The sequence below is a fragment of the Coregonus clupeaformis genome, chromosome 21 (genome assembly GCF_020615455.1).
Source record: "Coregonus clupeaformis isolate EN_2021a chromosome 21, ASM2061545v1, whole genome shotgun sequence".
Taxonomy (NCBI): Eukaryota; Metazoa; Chordata; class Actinopteri; order Salmoniformes; family Salmonidae; genus Coregonus; species Coregonus clupeaformis.
The window spans coordinates 23528309-23549304 of NC_059212.1; the positions used below are offsets into that span (position 1 = coordinate 23528309).

The 20996-nt window shown below is 44.3% G+C and overlaps 1 protein-coding gene across 2 annotated transcripts; it reads left to right on the forward strand.

The window, feature by feature from the left end:
* The first annotated feature begins 5275 nt into the window (after nucleotides 1–5275).
* LOC121535114 (acyl-coenzyme A thioesterase 11) lies at nucleotides 5276–20955 on the forward strand. 2 transcript variants are annotated; one of them, XM_041841846.2, is made up of 17 exons: nucleotides 5276–5405; nucleotides 5983–6163; nucleotides 8442–8511; nucleotides 8635–8695; nucleotides 8821–8922; nucleotides 9089–9224; nucleotides 9362–9515; nucleotides 9812–9931; nucleotides 13510–13648; nucleotides 18012–18067; nucleotides 18288–18354; nucleotides 18706–18789; nucleotides 19001–19134; nucleotides 19289–19453; nucleotides 19558–19684; nucleotides 19903–20089; nucleotides 20474–20955. In XM_041841846.2, the coding sequence occupies exons 2-16, from the start codon at nucleotides 6013–6015 to the stop codon at nucleotides 20056–20058; spliced, it is 1722 nt and encodes a 573-aa protein (XP_041697780.1). In that variant the 5' UTR covers nucleotides 5276–5405; nucleotides 5983–6012; the 3' UTR covers nucleotides 20059–20089; nucleotides 20474–20955. The 2 variants fall into 2 exon arrangements, with proteins under 2 accessions (XP_041697780.1, XP_041697779.1); XM_041841845.1 differs by having other exon boundaries at nucleotides 5277–5405; nucleotides 19903–20955.
* Nucleotides 20956–20996: the final 41 nt, after the last annotated feature.

Consider the following 20996-nt stretch of genomic DNA (forward strand, 5'->3'; position numbering starts at 1 on the left):
TTACTCATTTACTAATTGAGTTGAGTTTTACCCGATAAAATCATGTTAGGATATATCAGTTATCCTGTTAGAGCTTTTGTGCTGAATCCACTGCGCTGTTTCAGCTGCAACGTTTATGGTCATGTTGCAGCAGTGTGTAGCTATAAAGCCGGTGACGACGAACGCCAAAACCTGCCCGAACAAGGAGGGGAGGCAGCCTCGGCGGAAGTCGTGACAGTAAAAATAAATGAGAGAGTATCTCAACCGAGCTACTCTCCTCCCACAAATAACATGAACATACATTACTCTGATTCTGTCATGACTGTCTTGAATTGCATTTCTCAAATCTGAAAATGCTGACAGTATTTGTATTTTGTTATGGATCTCCATTAGTTCCTGACATATTGAATGCACCGAGCTCTCTGTTTAAACTACTAGCACACAGCTCAGAGACCCATGCGTACCCAACAAGACATGCCACCAGAAGTCTCTTCACAGTCCCCAAGTTCAGAACAGACTATGGGAGGCGAACAGTACTACATAGAGCCATGGCTACATGTAACTCTATTCCACATAAAGTAACTCACACAAGCAGTAAAATCAGATTTAAAAAACAGATAACAATACACCTTATGGAACAGCGAGGATTGTGAAGAGTCAAACAAACGCATACAAACACACATAACATACACACTATACACACACGTACACCTGGGTTGTGTGTTGTAGTAGAGTAGTGCGCGGAGGGCACACACTTAATGTATTGTGAAATCTGTTGTAAAATGTATTCCTTGGGTCCAGCAAAAGTTAAGGCAGTAATATGCATTATAATACAATTGTTAAACATTTAAAATAAATTTTACAACCGATAGAGTTCCATGTAGCCATGGCTCTATGTAGTACTGTGCACCTCACATAGTCTGTTCTAAACTTGGGGACTGTGTGAAGAGACCTCTGGTGGCATGTCTTGTGGGGTATGCATGGGTGTCTGAGATGTGTGCTAGTAGTTTAAAAAGACAGCTCGGTGCATTCAACATGTCAATACTTCTTACAAAAACAAGTAGTGATGAAGTCAATCTCTCCTCTACTTTGAGCCATGAGAGATTGACATGCATATTATTAATGTTAGCTCTACGTGTACATTTAAGGGCCAGCCGTGCTGCCCTGTTCTGGGTTAGTTGTAATTTTCCCAAGTTCCTCTTTGTGGCACCTGACCACACGACTGGGCAGTAGTCCAGGTGCGACAAAACTAGGGCCTGTAGGACCTGCCTTGTTGATATTGCTGTTAAGAAGGCAGAGCTGCACTTTATTATGGACAGACCTCTCCCCATCTTGGCTACTGTTGCATTAATATATTTTGACCATAACAGTTTGCAATCCAGGGTTACTCCAAGCAGTTTAGTTTCCTCAACTTGGTAAATTTCCACATTATTCATTGCAATATTTTGTTGAGGTTTAGTGAATGATTTGTCCCAAAAACAATGCTTTTAGTTTTTGAAATACAGTGCTATGAAAAAGTATTTGCCCCCTTTCTAATTTTCTCTACTTTTGCATATTTGTGATACTGAATGCTATCAGATCTTCAACCAAAACCTAATATTAGATAAAAGGAACATAAGTGAACAAATAACACAACAATTACATATTTATTTCATAAACAAAGTTATGCAACACCCAATTCCCCTGTGTGAAAAAGTAATTGCCCCCTTACACTCAATAACTGGTTGTGCCACCTTTAGCTGCATTGACTCCAACCAAATGCTTCCTGTAGTTGTTGATCAGTCTCTCACGTTCCTGTGGAGAAATTTTGGCCCACTTTCCTTTCAGAACTTCTTTAACTCAGTGATGTGTGGGTTTTCAAGCATTGCTTGCCATTCCAAAACTTCCAATTTGTTGCTTTTTAGCAATTTTCATGTAGACTTGATCGTGTGTTTTGGATCATTGTCTTGCTGCATGACCCAACTGCGCTTCAGCTTCAGCTCACAGACGGATGGTCTGACATTCTCCTGTAGAATTCTCTGATACAGAGCAGAATTCATGGTTCCTTCTATTAAGGCAAGTCGTCCAGGTCCTGAGGCATCAAATCATCCCCAAACCATCACACCACCATCACCATGCTTGACCTTTGGTATGATGTTCTTACTGTGGAATGCAGTGTTTGGTTTTCGGCAGGCATTACTGGAACCATGTCGTCCAAAAAGTTGACTCAAGTTTGCCAAAAAGCACCTGGATGATCATCAAGACTCTTGGAAGAACTTTCTATGGACATATGATAAAAAAGTATAACTTTTTGTGATGGTTCACTCCCGAGTGGCGCAGTGGTCTAAGGCACTGCATCGCAGTGCTAACTGTGCCACTAGAGATTCTGGTTCGATTCCAGGCTCTGTCGTAGCCGGCTGCGACCGGGAGACCCATGGGGCGGCGCACAATTGGTCCAGGGTAGGGGAGGGAATGGCCGGCAGGGATGTAGCTCAGTTAGTTGAGCATTGCGTTTGCAACGCCAGGGTTGTGGGTTCGATTCCCACAGAGGTCCAGTATGAAAAAATATAATAATGTATGCACTCACTAACTGTAAGTCGCTCTGGATAAGAGCGTCTGCTAAATGACTGTAAATGTAATGGTTTGGGGATGCTTTGCTGCCTCAGGGCCTGGACGTGGTCCTCTGTAGCTCAGCTGGTAGAGCACGGCGCTTGTAACGCCAAGGTAGTGGGTTTGATCCCTGGGACCACCCATACACAAAAAATAATAATGTATGACTGTAAGTCGCTTTGGATAAAAGCGTCTGCTAAATATTATATTATTATTATTATTATGACTTGCCTTAATAGAAGGAACCATGAATTCTGCTCTGTATCAGAGAATTCTACAGGAGAATGTCAGACCATCCTTCTGTGAGCTGAAGCGCAGCTGGGTCATGCAGCATGACAATGATCCAAAACACACAATCAAGTCTACATGAAAATTGCTAAAAAGCAACAAATTGGAAGTTTTGGAATGGCCTAGACAAAGTCCAGACCTAATCCCAATTGAGATGTTGTGGCAAGACTTTTACATTTTGAATTTTCAGTGCTATGAAAAAGTATTTGTCCCCGTTCATGCTTGAAAACCCACACGTCACTGAGTTAAAGCAGTTCTGCATGGAAGAGTGGGCCAAAATTCCTCCACAGCGACGTGAGGGACTGATCAACAACTACAGGAAGCATTTGGTTGGAGTCATTGCAGCTAAAGGTGGCACAACCAGTTATTGAGTGTAAGGGGGCAATTACTTTTTCACACAGGGGAATTGGGTTTTGTATAACTTTGTTTATGAAATAAATGAAATAAATATGTAATTGTTGTGTTATTTGTTCACTTATGGTGGTGGTGTACCATACTGGTTGTTTACTAACAGCTTTGAACCTCTTAAGAACAAAACAGGGGAAATATGGAGGCACCCTACATGTAATGAAAATATGCTGTTGAGAATTATTACTGTCATGACCAAGATGAGAGGGTTGAAAATGCCATCAGGAATGCTCACTTCTGGGACACCAATAGAGGAATGACCTTCCAGAGAAAAGTTCTGGTGCGTCTAGTCGACCACTACTCACAAACCATACAGTCTACAGACGAATGAAAACGGACTAGTCCATGACCCATAATTGTCTGGTGTCACAGGGTTTCATTCACATCAAAAGCACAAAATACATGGCTGCGTCAGCTTGAGTCTCTGAACTTTAACTCCACTGTCTCTGTGCCCAGGCAGTAATGGTAGGTAACAACACATCTGCCACGCTGATCCTCAACACGGGGGCCCCTCAGGGGTGTGTGCTCAGTCTCCTCCTGTACTCCCTGGTCCCCCATGACTGCATGGCCAAGCACGACTCCAACACCATCATTAAGTTTGCCGACGACACAACAGTGGTAGGCCTGATCACCGACAACGATGAGACAGCCTATAGGGAGGAGGTCAGAGACCTGGCCGTGTGGTGCCAGGATAAGAACATCTCCCTCAACGTGATCAAGACAAAGGAGATGATTGTGGACTACAGGAAAAGGAGGACCGAGCATGCCCCCATTCTCATCGATGGGGCTGTAGTGGAGCAGGTTGAGAGCTTCAAGACTTGTATTTCTCACAGACACATACACACTGCCTCTTTGTTATACCGTGCTCAAGGACATGTGTACTGCAAAAAGGTGCTGACTCTACAGGTTGTGATGATAACAACTTATGCCTGGCAACAGTGTGCAACAGTGGAGCGCCAAGGGACTGGGACCAGCCTGTGCGCCAACGGATAGGCTGAGTAAGTCTAAACCACGCTCAGTCTCTACTCTGATTGGCCAACAGGGAGCGGGAACTATCTCTGTCAGAGTATTGAAGAAGAACTTAGAACAATGGCTTAGTTCTCTGAGTGCCCTGCGTGGTATTTCAGTGGACCCGTATATACGAACATCATATTTACCATTGAAGTGGTTTGCATTAATTAAAATACTAGTCTATTTTAGAAGACGTGTATTGACCTCTTTTGTTCCTAATACCAGATTTGAATTGACGCAACTTAACACTCTTTAATTATTGGTTATTTTTCTTTTCTTTTTCTTTTTTACTTCCTAAAAACTGCATTGTTGGTTAAGGGCTTGTAAGTCAGCATCTCACTGTAAGGTCTACACTTGTTGTATTCGGCACATGTGACAAATAACATTTGATTTTATGTGGTGTGTCTCTCCTCTGTGTCTCTCCAGCGTGGCCCTGCTGAGGAACCTGATCCACCTATGTGGTAGCCTGCATGTCAGTCAGCCTGGGCCTGCCAATTGCATGCTCCCTCAAAACTTGAGACATCTGTGGCATTGTGTTGTGTGACAAAACTGCACATTTTAGAGTGCCCTTTTATTGTCCCCAGCACAAGGTGCACCTGTGTAATGATCATGCTGTTTAATTAGCTTCTTGATATGCCACACCTGTCAGTTGGATGGATAATCTTGGCAAAGGAGAAATGCTCACTAACAGGGATGTAAACAAATTTGTGCACAGAATTTGAGAGAAATAAGCTTTTTGTGTGTATAGAAAATGTATTGGATCTTTTATTTCAGCTCATGAAACATGGGACCAACACTTGCTGCGTCTATATTTTTGTTCATTATAGCTATGTCATTATGATAAACACATTATTTTAATGATTTATTTGTTTCCAGAATGTATTGAATGGGTACAGATGTTGTCACACAATTAAGGTGGACTGTATGTCGTACTCAAACTACAATGAAATATGCCGGTGAAATTATCCATTCCACCTTAAAATGTGGAGAGAGGTGTTGTTTAGTGCCACTTCCTACCACGCTGTCATGACCACCTGAAGCGGGCCGGAGATTGTCGACACTATATTGGCGGAGTACACGAGCTGAAAAACCCAATCTCGAGATATTCCGTGCGTGTTATAACTTTTGAGGTAAATTAATCGACAAAACCACCATTCTCTTCTTTGTATCCTAATTCCGCTGCTTCGTAGCCATTTCTATTTCATGTTTGTACTTTGGAGTTGCGCCCACTAGTGCAGTGCCCATTTATGCTGGTATCTCAGACAGTTTAGTTTAGCTATACATTTATAGTCTTAATATGAAAATATGCTGCTACACTTTTTACGACGGTACTTGCAGCTGTTAAATGGAATCAACTACCATTGCTGCTATTTAGCTGTGTAGGTTTGGGGAAGCTCCTTACACAGAAGAATATTTTGCAATCACTGCGCAAGAATGTCACACCTACTTTGTATATTTAAGGTCAGGTGAGTCATGGGGCTTGGCAGGCAAGCACTACTGCCACAGAGTTCTTTGCTACTGCGCTGTCTATTTAACCCTTTGAAGACCCAGGGATTATAAAGCATATATTATATATTTCATTTTAAATGTAGCCATTTCTGTATTCGCAGGCTATAGCCTAATTTTATAGGTAACATGTTGGTCATGGTAGGTCATTCAAATTAAATGCATTTTCCTTATTAACTAACGTTATATTACTTTTCCTAGAGAAGGCATAAGCTCTCTGGGACCCCTAAAATGAGCAGACACCAAAATGGGGAGGAGGAGTACAGGAACCCAACAGAGGTGAAGAAGTGCCAGATAGTGATGCCCTGCCATGCCAACCACCGCCAGGAGCTCAGCGTGGGCGAGCTGCTCAAATGGATGGACTCTACAGCCTGTCTGTCAGGTGTGTGTGTGTGTGTTCTTACTCACAATGGGCTTGTGGGAATAGGCCTATCTGTCCAGTTTTGGATTATAGATGGGATGATAATTTTAATGATTTTTATTCAGATCCCCATTAGCTGTTGAAGAAACAGCAGCTATTCTTCCTGGGGTCCACACAAAACATAGAACATGACAAAATACAGAACACTAATGGACAAGAACAGCAACACAAGTTTAAACTAAGAACACCAGACTAAATGACAATAGGACTAAAGTTTCTTAGTAAGACATGATTAGGTTTCATAGTAAAGTTTATCTTAGGTTTTATAGCTAGTAAGACATGATTGAATGATAATATCTCATACAAGCCCACATCCTCCTCAGTAAGGCCTTTGCATATATAATGTTGGCATAGTTTCTCACTGGCATAACAATTGTAACTTTTGTTACTTAGTTTAGGGGGAGAAAACATCCAGTCAGGTTAGGCTAAATATGGACAATATCCAGGGACTGAAAGGTCACACTGTTCCTACTGATGTGCTGCTGTGACATACAGTGAGGGGAAAAAGTATTTGATCCCCTGCTGATTTTGTATGTTTGCCCACTGCCAAAGACATGATCAGTCTATAATTTTAATGGTAGGTTTATTTGAACAGTGAGAGACAGAATAACAACAAAAAAATCCAGAAAAACGCATGTCAAAAATGTTATAAATTGATTTTCATTTTAATGAGGGAAATAAGTATTTGACCACTATGCAAAACATGACTTAGTACTTGGTGGCAATCACAGAGGTCAGACGTTTCTTGTAGTTGGCCACCAGGTTTGCACACATCTCAGGAGGGATTTTGTTCCACTCCTCTTTGCAGATCTTCTCCAAGTCATTAAGGTTTCGAGGCTGACATTTGGCAACTCAAACCTTCAGCTCCCTCCACATATTTTCTATGGGATTAAGGTCTAGAGACTGGCTAGGCCACTCCAGGACCTTAATGTGCTTCTTCTTGAGCCACTCCTTTGTTGCCTTGGCCGTGTGTTTTGGGTCATTGTCATGCTGGAATACCCATCCACGACCCATTTTCAATGCCCTGGCTGAGGGATGGAGGTTCTCACCCAAGATTTGACAGTACATAGCCCCGTCCATCGTCCCTTTGATGCTGGGAAGTTGTCCTGTCCCCTTAGCAGAAAAACACCCCCAAAGCAAAATGTTTCCACCTCCATGTTTGACAGTGGGGATGGTGTTCTTGGGGTCATAGGCAGCATTCCTCCTCCTCCAAACACGGCGAGTTGAGTTGATGCCAAAGAGCTCCATTTTGGTCTCATCTGACCACAACACTTTCACCCAGTTCTCCTTTGAATCATTCAGATGTTCATTGGCAAACTTCAGACGGGCATGCATATGTGCTGTCTTGAGCAGGGGGACCTTGCGGGCGCTGCAGGATTTCAGTCCTTCACGGCGTAGTGTGTTACCAATTGTTTTCTTGGTGACTATGGTCCCAGCTGCCTTGAGATCATTGACAAGATCCTCCCATGTAGTTCTGGGCTGATTCCTCACCGTTCTCATGATCAATGCAACTCCACAAGGTGAGTTCTTGCATGGAGCCCCAGGCCGAGGGAGATTGACAGTTATTTTGTGTTTCTTCCATTTGCTAATAATCGCACCAACTGTTGTCACCTTCTCACCAAGCTGCTTGGCGACGGTCTTGTAGCCCATTCCAGCCTTGTGTAGGTCTACAATCTTGTCCCTGACATCCTTGGAGAGCTCTTTGGTATTGGCCATGGTGGAGAGTTTGGAATCTGATTGACTGATTGCTTCTGTGGACAGGTGTCTTTTATACAGGTAACAAACTGAGATTAGGAGCACTCCCTTTAAGATTGTGCTCCTAATCTCAGCTCGTTACCTGTATAAAAGACACCTGGGAGCCAGAAATCTTTCTGATTGAGAGGGGGTCAAATACTTATTTCCCTCATTAAAATGCAAATCAATTTATAAAATGTTTGACATGCGTTTTTCTGGATTTTTTTGTTGTTATTCTGTCTCTCACTGTTCAAATAAACCTACCATTAAAATTATAGACTGATCATGTCTTTGTCAGTGGGCAAACGTACAAAATCAGCAGGGGATCAAATACTTTTTACCCTCACTGTAAATGGCTGTCATAATAAATGACTCTTGCGCTCACTAGAGCCCTAAACTTGGCACACAAGGCTATAATAGTATGTGGAACAGTAGTCCATCCTTAACTGTAATCAGCACACTTTAGACAGGAAGTATAACGTCAATATTTATTTACTCACCACAGCTGAAAGGCATGCTGGGTGTCCCTGTGTCACTGCCTCGGTCGATGACATCCACTTTGAACACACTATTGGGTAAGTGTCTGTTGTTGAATCATCTTCCATTGAATGCACTAATTCCCTCTTAATGAGAACTTCTGCTAAATTACTATCATGATAAAGTATGGTTTACTTATGGAAGTCTGTGTGTTTCTTCAGGGTTGGACAGGTGGTCAACATCAAGGCCAAAGTCAATCGAGCTTTCAACACCAGTATGGAGGTCAGGCCATATCCAAACCCTATAACATATACCCAGTCCAAATCCAAACGTATTGATTTTCAACTGCACAATAGTATAATTCCTGTGATTTTATCCACTGTGATGCTTTGTGTGTGTGTCTAAAGGTTGGCATCGTGGTGAGCTGTGAGGACCTGTTCAGCGATAGCCACTGGAGGGTGTGTCAGGCAGTTGCCACGTTTGTCAGCCAGCGCACTACGGAAGGGAAGGTGAGATTGGATTGGGGACATAGTGTGTGGACGACCATCAATGAGAGAATGCCTTTATAAAGATGCTGTGATGACGTTTAAGAGTTGATGCTGAGTAATGTTAAGTGTGTGTACGCTCTGTGCTGTAATCTGCATTCACTTCACTTTGTGTGTGTCCACTCTACAGGTGCAGCTGCGTCCGTTGGTCCCCCGTACCCAGGCGGAGCAGGTGGAGCACAGTCTAGCAGCTGAGAGGAGGAGGATGAGGCTCGTCCACGCTGACATCATAAAGGACCTGCTCACCAACAGGGCATTCCAACAAGGTAAGTCGCCGTGGCATCGACCTTTGCGAGAGGACTATCACCACTATAGGAACTGTAATGGTGTATGACACTTTATGCTGAGTAATATTGACTTTGTGTGTGCTGACGGGTGCTGTAATAACGTGTGTGTGTGTTAGTGGAGGTCCAGGAGGCTGAGAAGGCGGTGCCAGCAGAGAGGACACGGGTGGAGAGTGTTGAGTTGGTTCTTCCTCCTCATGCCAACCACCAGGTCAACACGTTCGGAGGACAGATCATGGCCTGGATGGAGAACGTGGCTACCATCGCTGCTAGGTATAACACCCACACCAGATGCACACCACCTGTAATACTCTTAAATATGTAAAGATGTTACAGGACTGCACTCAAAAAGCTTTTTTGACTGCGCACCTATCACATTTTTGCTTAGCTAGATTCATTGGTTTTATTCTCCAACCAAACTTTTGGGAGAGTGCGATGGTCCTATTTTGACACAAGCCGAGTGTAATAATGTTATTACACATTGATTCCAGGTAAAACAAAACGTATGACATTTAAATTACTTTTTGGACTCATCTGTGTCATGTCCTCCTCCTCCTCTCCTCCTCCAGTCGTCTGTGTAACGCCCACCCCACCTTGCAGAGCATAGACATGTTCCATTTCAGGGGTCCCTCGCACGTGGGTGACCGGCTGGTCCTCAAAGCCATCGTCAACAATGCATTCAAGAACAGGTGAGCTTTAGATTATATACTGTATAAAGCAAAATTATAAATTGGTTTGACAGTGACAGTTTTTTGTATTTGAGTCTTTTAAATCAATGGGGGAGTACTTGTGCTCACATTATTGATTGAGTAATCGGGGTAACACTTTACAATAAGGTTCCATTTGTAAAGGGGTTATAATAAAGTTATTAACGATTGATTTAATCATTTGTAAATGCATTATAAACCATTAATAAACGGTTATATCGCATTTGGTCAAAATAGTGCAATAACAGGTCAGTGTTAGCCAAATAGTGAGCCAATATTTACCTCCAGTTATTAGCCATTTATAAATGGATTTACAAATGCTTATAAGATTAGCCCTTATGTATCATCATGCAACCGTCTTTTCAATGCACCGTTGAACAACAGTTACTTTCTCACTTTTGGGTTTGATGCATTGGTGCTCTGTCCCAGGAACAGAAGAGGTTGGTTTTCATGTGTGTGGACCCACCTTTGAAACCTTGATGCCCTGGCCAAATTTACATCCAGGACATTTATTCAATCATCATTCCTAACATATTACCCCTTACCAGATTATGGCAACACACTTACCACTTCTCTGTGATAGTATGGTGAACGCTCTGGTGTGAAATGGTAACCGTAATACCTTTGGTTGGTAAAACAGTGGAGGAGGTATCCTCTCAACGTTGAATGTTTTGGTCCTCGTACCCACCATTCATTGACTGAACATGTTTAACAAAGTGTTGAATCTTCTCTCATGTATGTAGTGATGAGTACCCAATACTGCCTATAAGTACACTATATATACAAAAGTATGTGGACACCCCTTCAAATTAGTGGATTTGGCTATTTCAGCCACACACGTTGCTGACAGGTGTATAAAATCGAGCACACAGCCATGCAATCTTCATAGACAAACATTGGCAGTAGAATGGCCTTACTGAAGAGCTCAGTGACTTTCAACGTGGTACCGTCATAGGATGCCACCTTTCCAACAAATGTATGCCCTGCTAGAGCTGCCCCGGTCAACTGTAAGTGCTGTTATTGTGAAGTGGAAACGTCTAGGAGCAACAACGGCTCAGCCGCAAAGTGGTAGGCTACACAAGCTCACAGAACGGGACCGCCGAGTGCTGAAGCAACGTCAGCACAAGAACTGTTCGTCGAGAGCTTCATGGCCGAGCAGCCGCACACAAGCCTAAGATCACCATGCGCAATGCCAAGCGTCGGCTGGAGTGGTGAATCACGCTCACCGCCATTGGACTCTGGAGCAGTGGAAACGTGTTCTCTGGAGTGATGAATCACGCTTCACCATCTGGCAGTCCGACGGACTAATCTGGGTTTGGTGGATGCCAGGAGAATGCTACCTGCCCCAATGCATAGTGCCAACTGTAAAGTTTGGTGGAGGAATGTCTGGGGCTGTTTTTCATGGTTTGGGCTAGGCCCCTTAGTTCCAATGAAGGGAAATCTTAACGCTACAGCAGACAATGACATTCTAGACGATACTGTGCTTCCAACTTTGTGGCAACAGTTTGGGGAAGGCCCTTTCCTGTTTCAGTATGACAATGCCCCCGTGCACAAATGAGGTCCGTACAGAAATGGTTTGTTGAGATCGGTGTGGAAGAACTTGACTAGCCTGCACAGAGCACTGACCTTAACCCCGTCGAACACCTTTGGGATGAATTGGAACACCGACTGTGAGCCAGGCCTAATCGCCCAACTTCAGTGCCCGACCTCATTAATGCTCTTGTGGCTAAATGGAAGCAAGAGCCCGCAGCAATGTTCCAACATCAAGTGGAAAGCCTTCCCAGAAGAGTGGCTGTTATAGCAACAATGGGGGGACCAACTCCATATTAATGCCCATGATTTTGGAATGAGATGTTCGATGAGCAGGTGTCCACATACTTTTGGTCATGTAGTGTATGTCTAAGCTCTGATTGAACTCTCAAATCATCTATAAATGATTTATCCACATGTAGAACTGCTAAAAGTATACCTTATTTTAAAGTGGCAATCCACTGACCATTAACAAATGAGTTACCAACATTTATAACTGCTAAAAAGATGCCTTTGGGGGGTTGTGTTCTCCCCTTTAACACTAGCTACACATAACTCTACTATCATCATTATTTATACTATTTAGGCTTAGCTAGTTATTTTATCCACTGCAAGCTAATAATAATAATAATAATAATAATAATAATAGCTAGTGTTTAACCCTAATAGTTAGCTACCACAGATTAAAGGGGTTAGTTATCACAATTCCTGCTAATACACTAGCTAGCTAGTAAGTTAGACTTCAAATTGGAACCACTAGTGTGGTGACAAAGGATGCTAGCTAGCTAACTTGCCAGCTACCTAGCTAGAGTGTCACACCCTGGCTCTGGGACTCTATATGTTGAGCCAGGGTGTGTTCATTCTATGTGTTGTATTTCTTTGTTGGGAGTTCTAGTTTGTTTATTTCTATGTTGGCTAGAGTGACTCCCAGTCAGAGGCAACGAGTGTCAGCTGTGGCTGGTTGTCTCTGATTGGGAGCCATATTTAAACTGTCTGTTTTCCCTTTGTGGTTGTGGGATCTTGTTCCAGTTGGTTGTGTTTAGACTTAGGACGTCACGGTATCGTTTGTTGTTTTGTTATTCGTGTGTGCACTTTAATTAAATAAAGTATGTTCGCTCAACACGCTGCGCCTTGGTCTACTCGATACGACGATCGTGACATAGAGACAGTACCTGAGTTCAACGGTTAGATAACTACTTAGGTAGCTAGCGTTCAAATCCAAAAAAGCTAGCTAGCTTAACAAATTGCATGGAAATTTTGTTAGCTAGCTGGCAGCTAACGTTTTCTAGCTAGCGAAGCTAGATAACTAGCCAGCAAACTTGATCTACTTAGCTAGCTAACTATATCATGCCAAATATTAACTTGTGCTAAACCGTCTAGCAGAATTTCTATATAAAAAAATTTGTTTTAAGTTTGACCTAATGTTAGCTAACTTTTCCTAGCTAGCTAAGTAGAACAGAGGTGCTACTACTGCTAGCAAACATTATCTATCTAGCTAGCTACTTAGCTGAGCAGCGTGCTAAATCATCCAGCAGAACTTCTGTATACAAAACAGAAACAAATTGCATAGAGAATTTACCCTCTGTCAACATTTGTATCTTCTGAACAACGTTTATTTTGCGCAATCTCTTCTTTATGGCCTTTGCACACTTCTCATAGCCACATCCATCCTGATTCTTCACGACGCACTGTCACATGATGTCAGTGTCAACACAAAATTCGTGCTCATTCCAGGTCGTCTTTATTTCAATCGCGTTTCACAAATGGGCAGATCTCACAAAGTCTGGAATTTCTCCGAAACCAGCGAACCACACCAATAATATGGCTTGAGATCTTCAGATGAGGCCTTCATTCCTGGAATAAAAAAGTGTAATTACAAACCCTTTATAAACCCTTTACAAATGTAACCTTATTGTAAAGTGTTAACAGTAATGGATTGATCAATTTCTAATAAATTCAAATTTCACTCATTAACTTCCATTGGAGTGCTGAGCTGAGATGGTAACGTGAGTGTACCTGTGATGTCGCAGCATGGAGGTGGGCGTGTGTGCGGAGGCTTATCAGGGGGAGGAGCCTCTGAGACACATCAACAGCGCCTTCATGATCTTCGAGGTCCGCGACCGGGAAGGCAAGCCCTGCACGTTGCCAAGGATACAACCCGAACCGCTGGTCAGTCACCTGATGCTCATTTACAACTGATCAAGATTAGATTAAATATTCAAATTTTAAACAAAATTTTTATAAGCAGTAACGGTAATTAAGGGCCCTATTTAATCAATGTTTCACAATGTTGTCCTTTACATTTATATTTACATCATTTAGCAGACGCTCTTATCCAGAGCGACTTACAAATTGGTGCATTCACCTTATAGCCAGTGGGATAACCACTTCACAATATGTTTTTTTTTTCTTCTTTTTCTTTGGGGTGGGGTAAGGGGGGGTAGAAGGATTACTTTATCCTATCCCAGGTATTCCTTAAAGAGGTGGGGTTTCAAGTGTCTCCGGAAGGTGGTGAGTGACTCCGCTGTCCTGGCGTCGTGAGGGAGCTTGTTCCACCATTTGGGTGCCAGAGCAGCGAACAGTTTTGACTGGGCTGAGCGGGAACTGTGCTTCCGCAGAGGTAGGGGGGCCAGCAGGCCAGAGGTGGATGAACACAATGCCCTCGTTTGGGTGTAGGGGACTGATCAGAGCCTGAAGGTACGGAGGTGCCGTTCCCCTCACAGCTCCGTAGGCAAGCACCATGGTCTTGTAGCAGATGCGAGCTTCAACTGGAAGCCAGTGGAGTGTGCGGAGGAGCGGGGTGACGTGAGAGAACTTGGGAAGGTTGAACACCAGACGGGCTGCGGCATTCTGGATGAGTTGTAGGGGTTTAATGGCACAGGCAGGGAGCCCAGACAACAGCAAGTTGCAGTAATCCAGACGGGAGATGATAAGTGCCTGGATTAGGACCTGTGCCGCTTCCTGTGTAAGGCAGGGTCGTACTCTCCGAATGTTGTAGAGCATGAACCTACAGGATCGGGTCACCGCCTTGAAGTTAGCGGAGAACGACAGGGTGTTGTCCAGGGTCACGCCAAGGCTCTTCGCACTCTGGGAGGAGGACACAACGGAGTTGTCAACTGTGATGGCGAGATCATGGAACGGGCAGTCCTTCCCCGGGAGGAAGAGCAGCTCCGTCTTGCCGAGGTTCAGCTTGAGGTGGTGATCTGTCATCCACACTGATATGTCTGCCAGACATGCAGAGATGCGATTCGCCACCTGGTTATCAGAAGGGGGAAAGGAGAAGATTAGTTGTGTGTCATCTGTGTAGCAATGATAGGAGAGGCCATGTGAGGATATGACAGAGCCAAGTGACTTGGTGTATAGCGAGAATAGGAGAGGGCCTAGAACTGAGCCCTGGGGGACACCAGTGGTGAGAGCACGTGGTGCGGAGACAGATTCTCGCCACGCCACTTGGTAGGAGCGACCGGTCAGGTAGGACGCAATCCAAGAGTGAGCCGCGCCGGAGATGCCCAACTCGGAGAGGGTGGAGAGGAGGATCTGATGGTTCACAGTATCAAAGGCAGCAGACAGGTCTAGAAGGACAAGAGCAGAGGAGAGAGAGATTAGCTTTAGCAGTGCGGAGAGCCTCCGTGACACAGAGAAGAGCAGTCTCAGTTGAATGACCAGTCTTGAAACCTGACTGGTTTGGATCAAGAAGGTCATTCTGAGAGAGATAGCAAGAGAGTTGGCTAAAGACGGCACGCTCAAGAGTTTTGGAGAGAAAAGAAAGAAGGGATACTGGTCTGTAGTTGTTGACATCAGAGGGATCGAGTGTTGGTTTTTTGAGGAGGGGTGCAACTCTCGCTCTTTTGAAGACGGAAGGGACATAGCCAGCGGTCAAGGATGAGTTGATGAGCGAGGTGAGGTAAGGGAGAAGGTCACCGGAGATGGTCTGGAGAAGAGAGGAGAGGATAGGGTCAAGCGGGCAGGTTGTTGGGCGGCCGGCCGTCACAAGTCACAAGATTTCATCTGGAGAGAGAGGGGAGAAAGAAGTCAAAGCATAGGGTAGGGCAGTGTGAGCAGGACCAGCAGTGTCATTTGACTTAACAAACGAGGATCGGATGTCGTCAACCTTCTTTTCAAAATGGTTGCGAAGTCATCCACAGAGAGGGGGATTCAGCAGGGAGGAGAAGGTGGCAAAGAGCTTCCTAGGGTTAGAGGCAGATGCTTGGAATTTAGAGTGGTAGAAAGTGGCTTTAGCAGCAGAAACAGATGAAGAAAATGTAGAGAGGAGGGAGTGAAAAGATGCCAGGTCCGCAGGGAGTCTAGTTTTCCTCCATTTTCGCTTGGCTGCCCGGAGCCCTGTTCTGTGAGCTCGCAATGAGTCATCAAGCCACAGAGCAGGAGGGGAGGACCGAGCCGGCCGGGAGGATAAGGGACATAGAGAGTCAAAGGATGCAGAAAGGGAGGAGAGGAGAGTTGAGGAGGCAGAATCAGGAGATTGGAGGGAGAAGGATTGAGCAGAGGGAAGAGATGATAGGATGGAAGAGGAGAGAGTAGCGGGAGAGAGAGAGTGACGGTTGCGACGGCGCATTACCATCTGAGTAGGGGCAAAATGAGTAGTGTTGGAGGAGAGCGAGAGAGAAAAGGATACAAAGTAATGGTCGGAGACATGGAGGGGAGTTGCAGTGAGATTAGTAGAACAGCATCTAGTAAAGATGAGGTCAAGCGTATTGCCTGCCTTGTGAGTAGGGGGGGACGGTGAGAGGGTGAGGTCAAAAGAGGAGAGGATGGAAAGAAGGAGGCAGAGAGAAATGAGTCAAAGGTAGGCGTAGGGAGGTTGAAGTCACCCAGAACTGTGAGGGGTGAGCCATCCTCAGGAAAGGAACTTATCAAGGCGTCAAGCTCATTGATGAACTCTCCAAGGGAACCTGGAGGGCGATAAATGACAAGGATGTTAAGCTTGAAAGGGCTAGTGACTGTGACAGCATGGAATTCAAATGAGGAGATAGACCGATGGGTCAGGGGAAAAAGAGAGAATGTCCACTTGGGAGAGATGAGGATTCCTGTGCCACCACCCCGCTGACCAGATGCTCTCGGGGTATGCGAGAACACATGGTCAGACGAGGAGAGAGCAGTAGGAGTAGCAGTGTTTTCAGTGGTAATCCATGTTTCCGTCAGCGCCAAGAAGTCGAGGGACTGGAGGGTAGCATAGGCTGAGATGAACTCTGCCTTGTTGGCCGCAGAACAGCAGTTCCAGAGGCTGCCGGAGACCTGGAACTCCACGTGGGTCGTGCGTGCAGGGACCACCAGGTTAGAGAGGCAGCAGCCACGCGGTGTGAGTCGTTTGTATAGCCTGTGCGGAGAGGATAGAACAGGGATAGACAGAGGCATAGTTGACAGGCTACAGAAAATGGCTACAATAATGCAAAGGAGATCGGAATGAAATGAACTAAACATCTGGAAAAGCGAGAGAGCGGGCCTCCCTCACTTACGTTTCACTGAAACACCCAAATATAACTCTCCCAACTTCCACCTCAGAAACTGTAATTGTTGTAAACTACAGTGGTTCAATGTTTTCTAGGAATAGACTAACTTAGTTTATTCAGCTAGCTAACTTGGTACAGTATTCGTCCGTGAAAACCGTCCAGGGCACCTAGTCATATGACGCCACAGCCAACTAGCATGCCGGACTCCAACAACACGGTTTAGCACCAATACTCGGCCACAACAAACCACCAGTGTGTCAACACGCCAAGCCAATCATTCGTGTCCGTGTCTAACGTTGTGGGCTAGTCCGGACAGCTTGAGCGAGTCCGTCGTCAACTTATTCAGCCAGTTAGTTAGCTAGAATAGTTAGCATACTAGCTTAGCTAGCCATTGCTTTCTGCCAATGAAGAAACCCGTCCTCCCACGGCACGAACACACAGAGAGAGCCAAGCTAACGTTAACTAGTCACCCATGTCCCGAATTCCCTTGAACGACTCTGGCTACCAGTATGTAAAAACAAAACAAAAATGTAGGTTATAACTTACCCCTAGCAGCTACTGTTAGCTAGCCAAGTGCAAAGCTAGCCACTGAATTGACTCAGCCAGTTCGCGTCTGTTCGCTAGGCGTTCCAGCTATTGTTTAGTAGCTATCCAGGTAGCAACAAGCTAGCTACATTTCGAGCACAGTAGCTACTTACTACCTAACGTTAACGCTTCAGACAATGAGGTTAGAAAAACAGCTGAATGGTAGGCATTATTGTATGTAATTATTGTAGGCAGCTAGCTGGCGTAATTACAGGTACTCTCAGGTGTGAAACAACTATCCACAGTTGCTAATAGTTACCAGTAGCTACCCGCTAGCTAGTCCAGGTAGTGGGTTAGCTAGCTTCGTGCTTCACCGGGCTCAGCCGAATACAATACCTACAATAATTACATACAACAACCCACGATAACTACCTACAATACCTGACTACAATCTAAATACATAGTTTAAGCTTTACTCGACGAAGCTTCAACTATCATATTACTATTGTCCTGTTGTCTGATCTGAATCTCACTGACAGGAGGGAAGGAGACGTTACCAGGAGGCCATTGCTAGAAAGAAGATCCGACTCGACAGGTGAACAGATTAGCCTATTTGTTAACATAACTAGTATGAAAGTGTATGCACTCACTAACTGTAAGTCGCTCTGGATAAGAGCGTCTGCTAAATGACTAAAATGTAAAATGTAACTGCAAAATCTAGATCTATAAAAAATATCTTCATGCACCATATATATTCATAATTGGAATTAAGGCACAAAACGGAGATGCCAACAGAATTTTCTGTGTTTATTCAGGAAGTACATAATATCCTGCAAGCAGACAGAGGTGCCCTTATCTGTACCGTGGGACCACAGCAACCAGGTAAAGGAGGAGAAGGGGCCTCAAAGGTCTCACTGTACTCACTGACTACAAGCTCTGGTTCTCACTCGGGTTCTCTCTTAACATAACAGTTGATACAACTTAGACGTGAGAGTTAAACAGTACCGACATGAGTTGAAATGCTGATCAAGAAGGATCAAGAATAATAAGCACGTCTCAGTCACGAGTAAGACCAAAGGGCATACTTGGGCCGGTTTTATGGACTGTCCAATCACTTGAAGCTAAATTAGTGTAAAATATGAATAGTGGAACAATTCCTATTCACATACAGTAGTAATATGATAGTAGTATGTGAGTAACAACTGACTTTTAATGTATTGTGAATGGCTGCAGGTGTACCTCAGCTACAACAACGTGTCTGCTCTGAAGATGCTGGCCGCTAGAAACAACTGGGTATTAAACTCTGAGAAAAACAAGGTGAGCATTCTTGAGACTCTCTTTTAGGTTAACCACAAGGCATAGTGGACCACAGGTTATGGCTATGGGGGCCCTGAGTTTTTCTCGATCACATGATCACATATGTAAAGGTCATGTCTAGGGCCAAGGGGGCCCTCAGTTTTTCCTGATCACATGACCGAACTAGTAAAAACTATTTTCCTGGTTTATGTAATCCCCCTCTGGCCCCCAGGTGAGCCTGTACACCCTGGAGCAGAAGCAGGTGTTGAGTTTTAAGGTTGAGACGGAGGTAGACGTCCCGGCTGAGAGGGCCTTCATGCTGCTCTCTGACCTCAGCAAGAGAGTGGAGTGGGACCCAAACTATGAGTGGGTATCTGTATGCACACACACACACACACACAATCCGGACTCTTCTCTGGTGGCATATAAGTCCTCAAGAGTATACACAGCAGCCTCCCCCACATTTACAGTGTAATGTGTCACACTGGCTTCTCCTGATTTCATTACTTTCCCTGTGTAGGAGGTGTGAGCTGATTCTTAGGGTGGACGATGATGACTCTCTGTACCGCTTGGTGACTCCTTCCATAGGCCAGGGCGGGGTCAGTAACAGCCCTTCATCCAATCAGGGAGGGATGGTCCAGGACTTCATCCTCCTGGCCTCCAGGAGACCACCTTGTGACAGCGGGTGAGTGGCAGACGGACATACAGACAGGCAGGCAGGAAAAGAGAGGAGAGACCATGCGAGTGAAAGCGATTGAGTGACAATGTTGTTTTTTTTTGCCTTCCAAGGGACCCTTATGTTATTGCTCTGCGTTCGGTCACTCTACCCACACACCCTCCTATAGAGGGCTACAACAGGGGAGAGGTGCTGTGTGCCGGCTTCAGCATACTGGAGGTCTCCAAAAATATCTCCAAGGTAAGAAAGAGTGTGAACTGTAATTTGTAGTTCTGCTCATAAGTTCTGCCCCTGCACTTGTTTGTAAACCAAAGCGGTGGGTCTTGGCAAATGTAATTGTTTGCCTTTTGCTTGCCCAATTTCTTTGAAATACCTTGAATTTCCACTGGGAAAATGAACATGACAGATTGCACTGTTAATGATGATGACAACTCCTATCCTTGTGTTGGCTCTCCTAGATCTCCTATTTCAACCAGGCGTCTCCCGAGGTCCTGCCCTACATCTCGACAGACATCGCCGGGCTCTCCTCCAGCTTCTACGGCATCTTCTGCTCCTGTAACACCTTCCTCCAGGAGAACAGGGAGGACCATGCCTCCACCCCCAGTCCCAACTAGAGAGACCAACCACCCTTCTCCACACTAAAAAGTACACAACTGTAACCCCTTATCCTCACCACCCTGACCCCCTCACCCTTGATGACTATTGTACTGATCGATTGAACAAACTTCCATTAGATGATCTGATTATCTTCAACTGTTTATTAGACTGATTAATGAAAGGAGCCTGTTCCCAGATCTGTGCAGTCTTGCCAACTCCTATGGTCATTGACAATGACCATGAATGTAGGATTTAGCAAAACAGATCTGGGACCAGGCTATAATGAAAGAAGATTTTGGAGCATCTACAGTGAAATTGTGTGGATTGAACAGGACTCAATCCAGCACCTGGACAGTTTTTGGGGATGTGAGCAATGCATATGACTACCCCTAAAGCACTTGTCTCCCTACACTCCCCACCTGTGTTCATTAGATTGACACCCAACCCCCTGTGACCTGGCTCAACCATGCCCAGAGCCCTCTGGCCTCTGCACACGCTAAGATGATCCATGAAGTTGACAACAAGGATTATTCGTATGGAAAACGATATACTTTTCTTTTTGAACAATGTTCCAATCATAACTTGTGAAAAATGAGACAATGTTTGAAATCAATTTAAAGTATTTAAACTTTTCCAGAGAAAGAATACTAACGAGATGTTGTTTTTTACTGAGAAGGGCTCTTTTATTTGACGAAGGGTCAGAATTGCATTTGATATGTCGGATATGTTTTTAGGCAATTAAATGTTGAACTTTACACATAAGATAAGATATTGTTATCTAAGATAATATATTGTTATCTTAAACTAAGGCAATTAAAAAAAGTGAATATATTGAACATTGAATAGAAAATACAAAAGATAGTACACAATTATTGCTAATAATCTTACAATAAATATTTTATGATGAAATTGAATACATTTGTTTTTCATTTTTTTGGAATAACTTTAAATACAA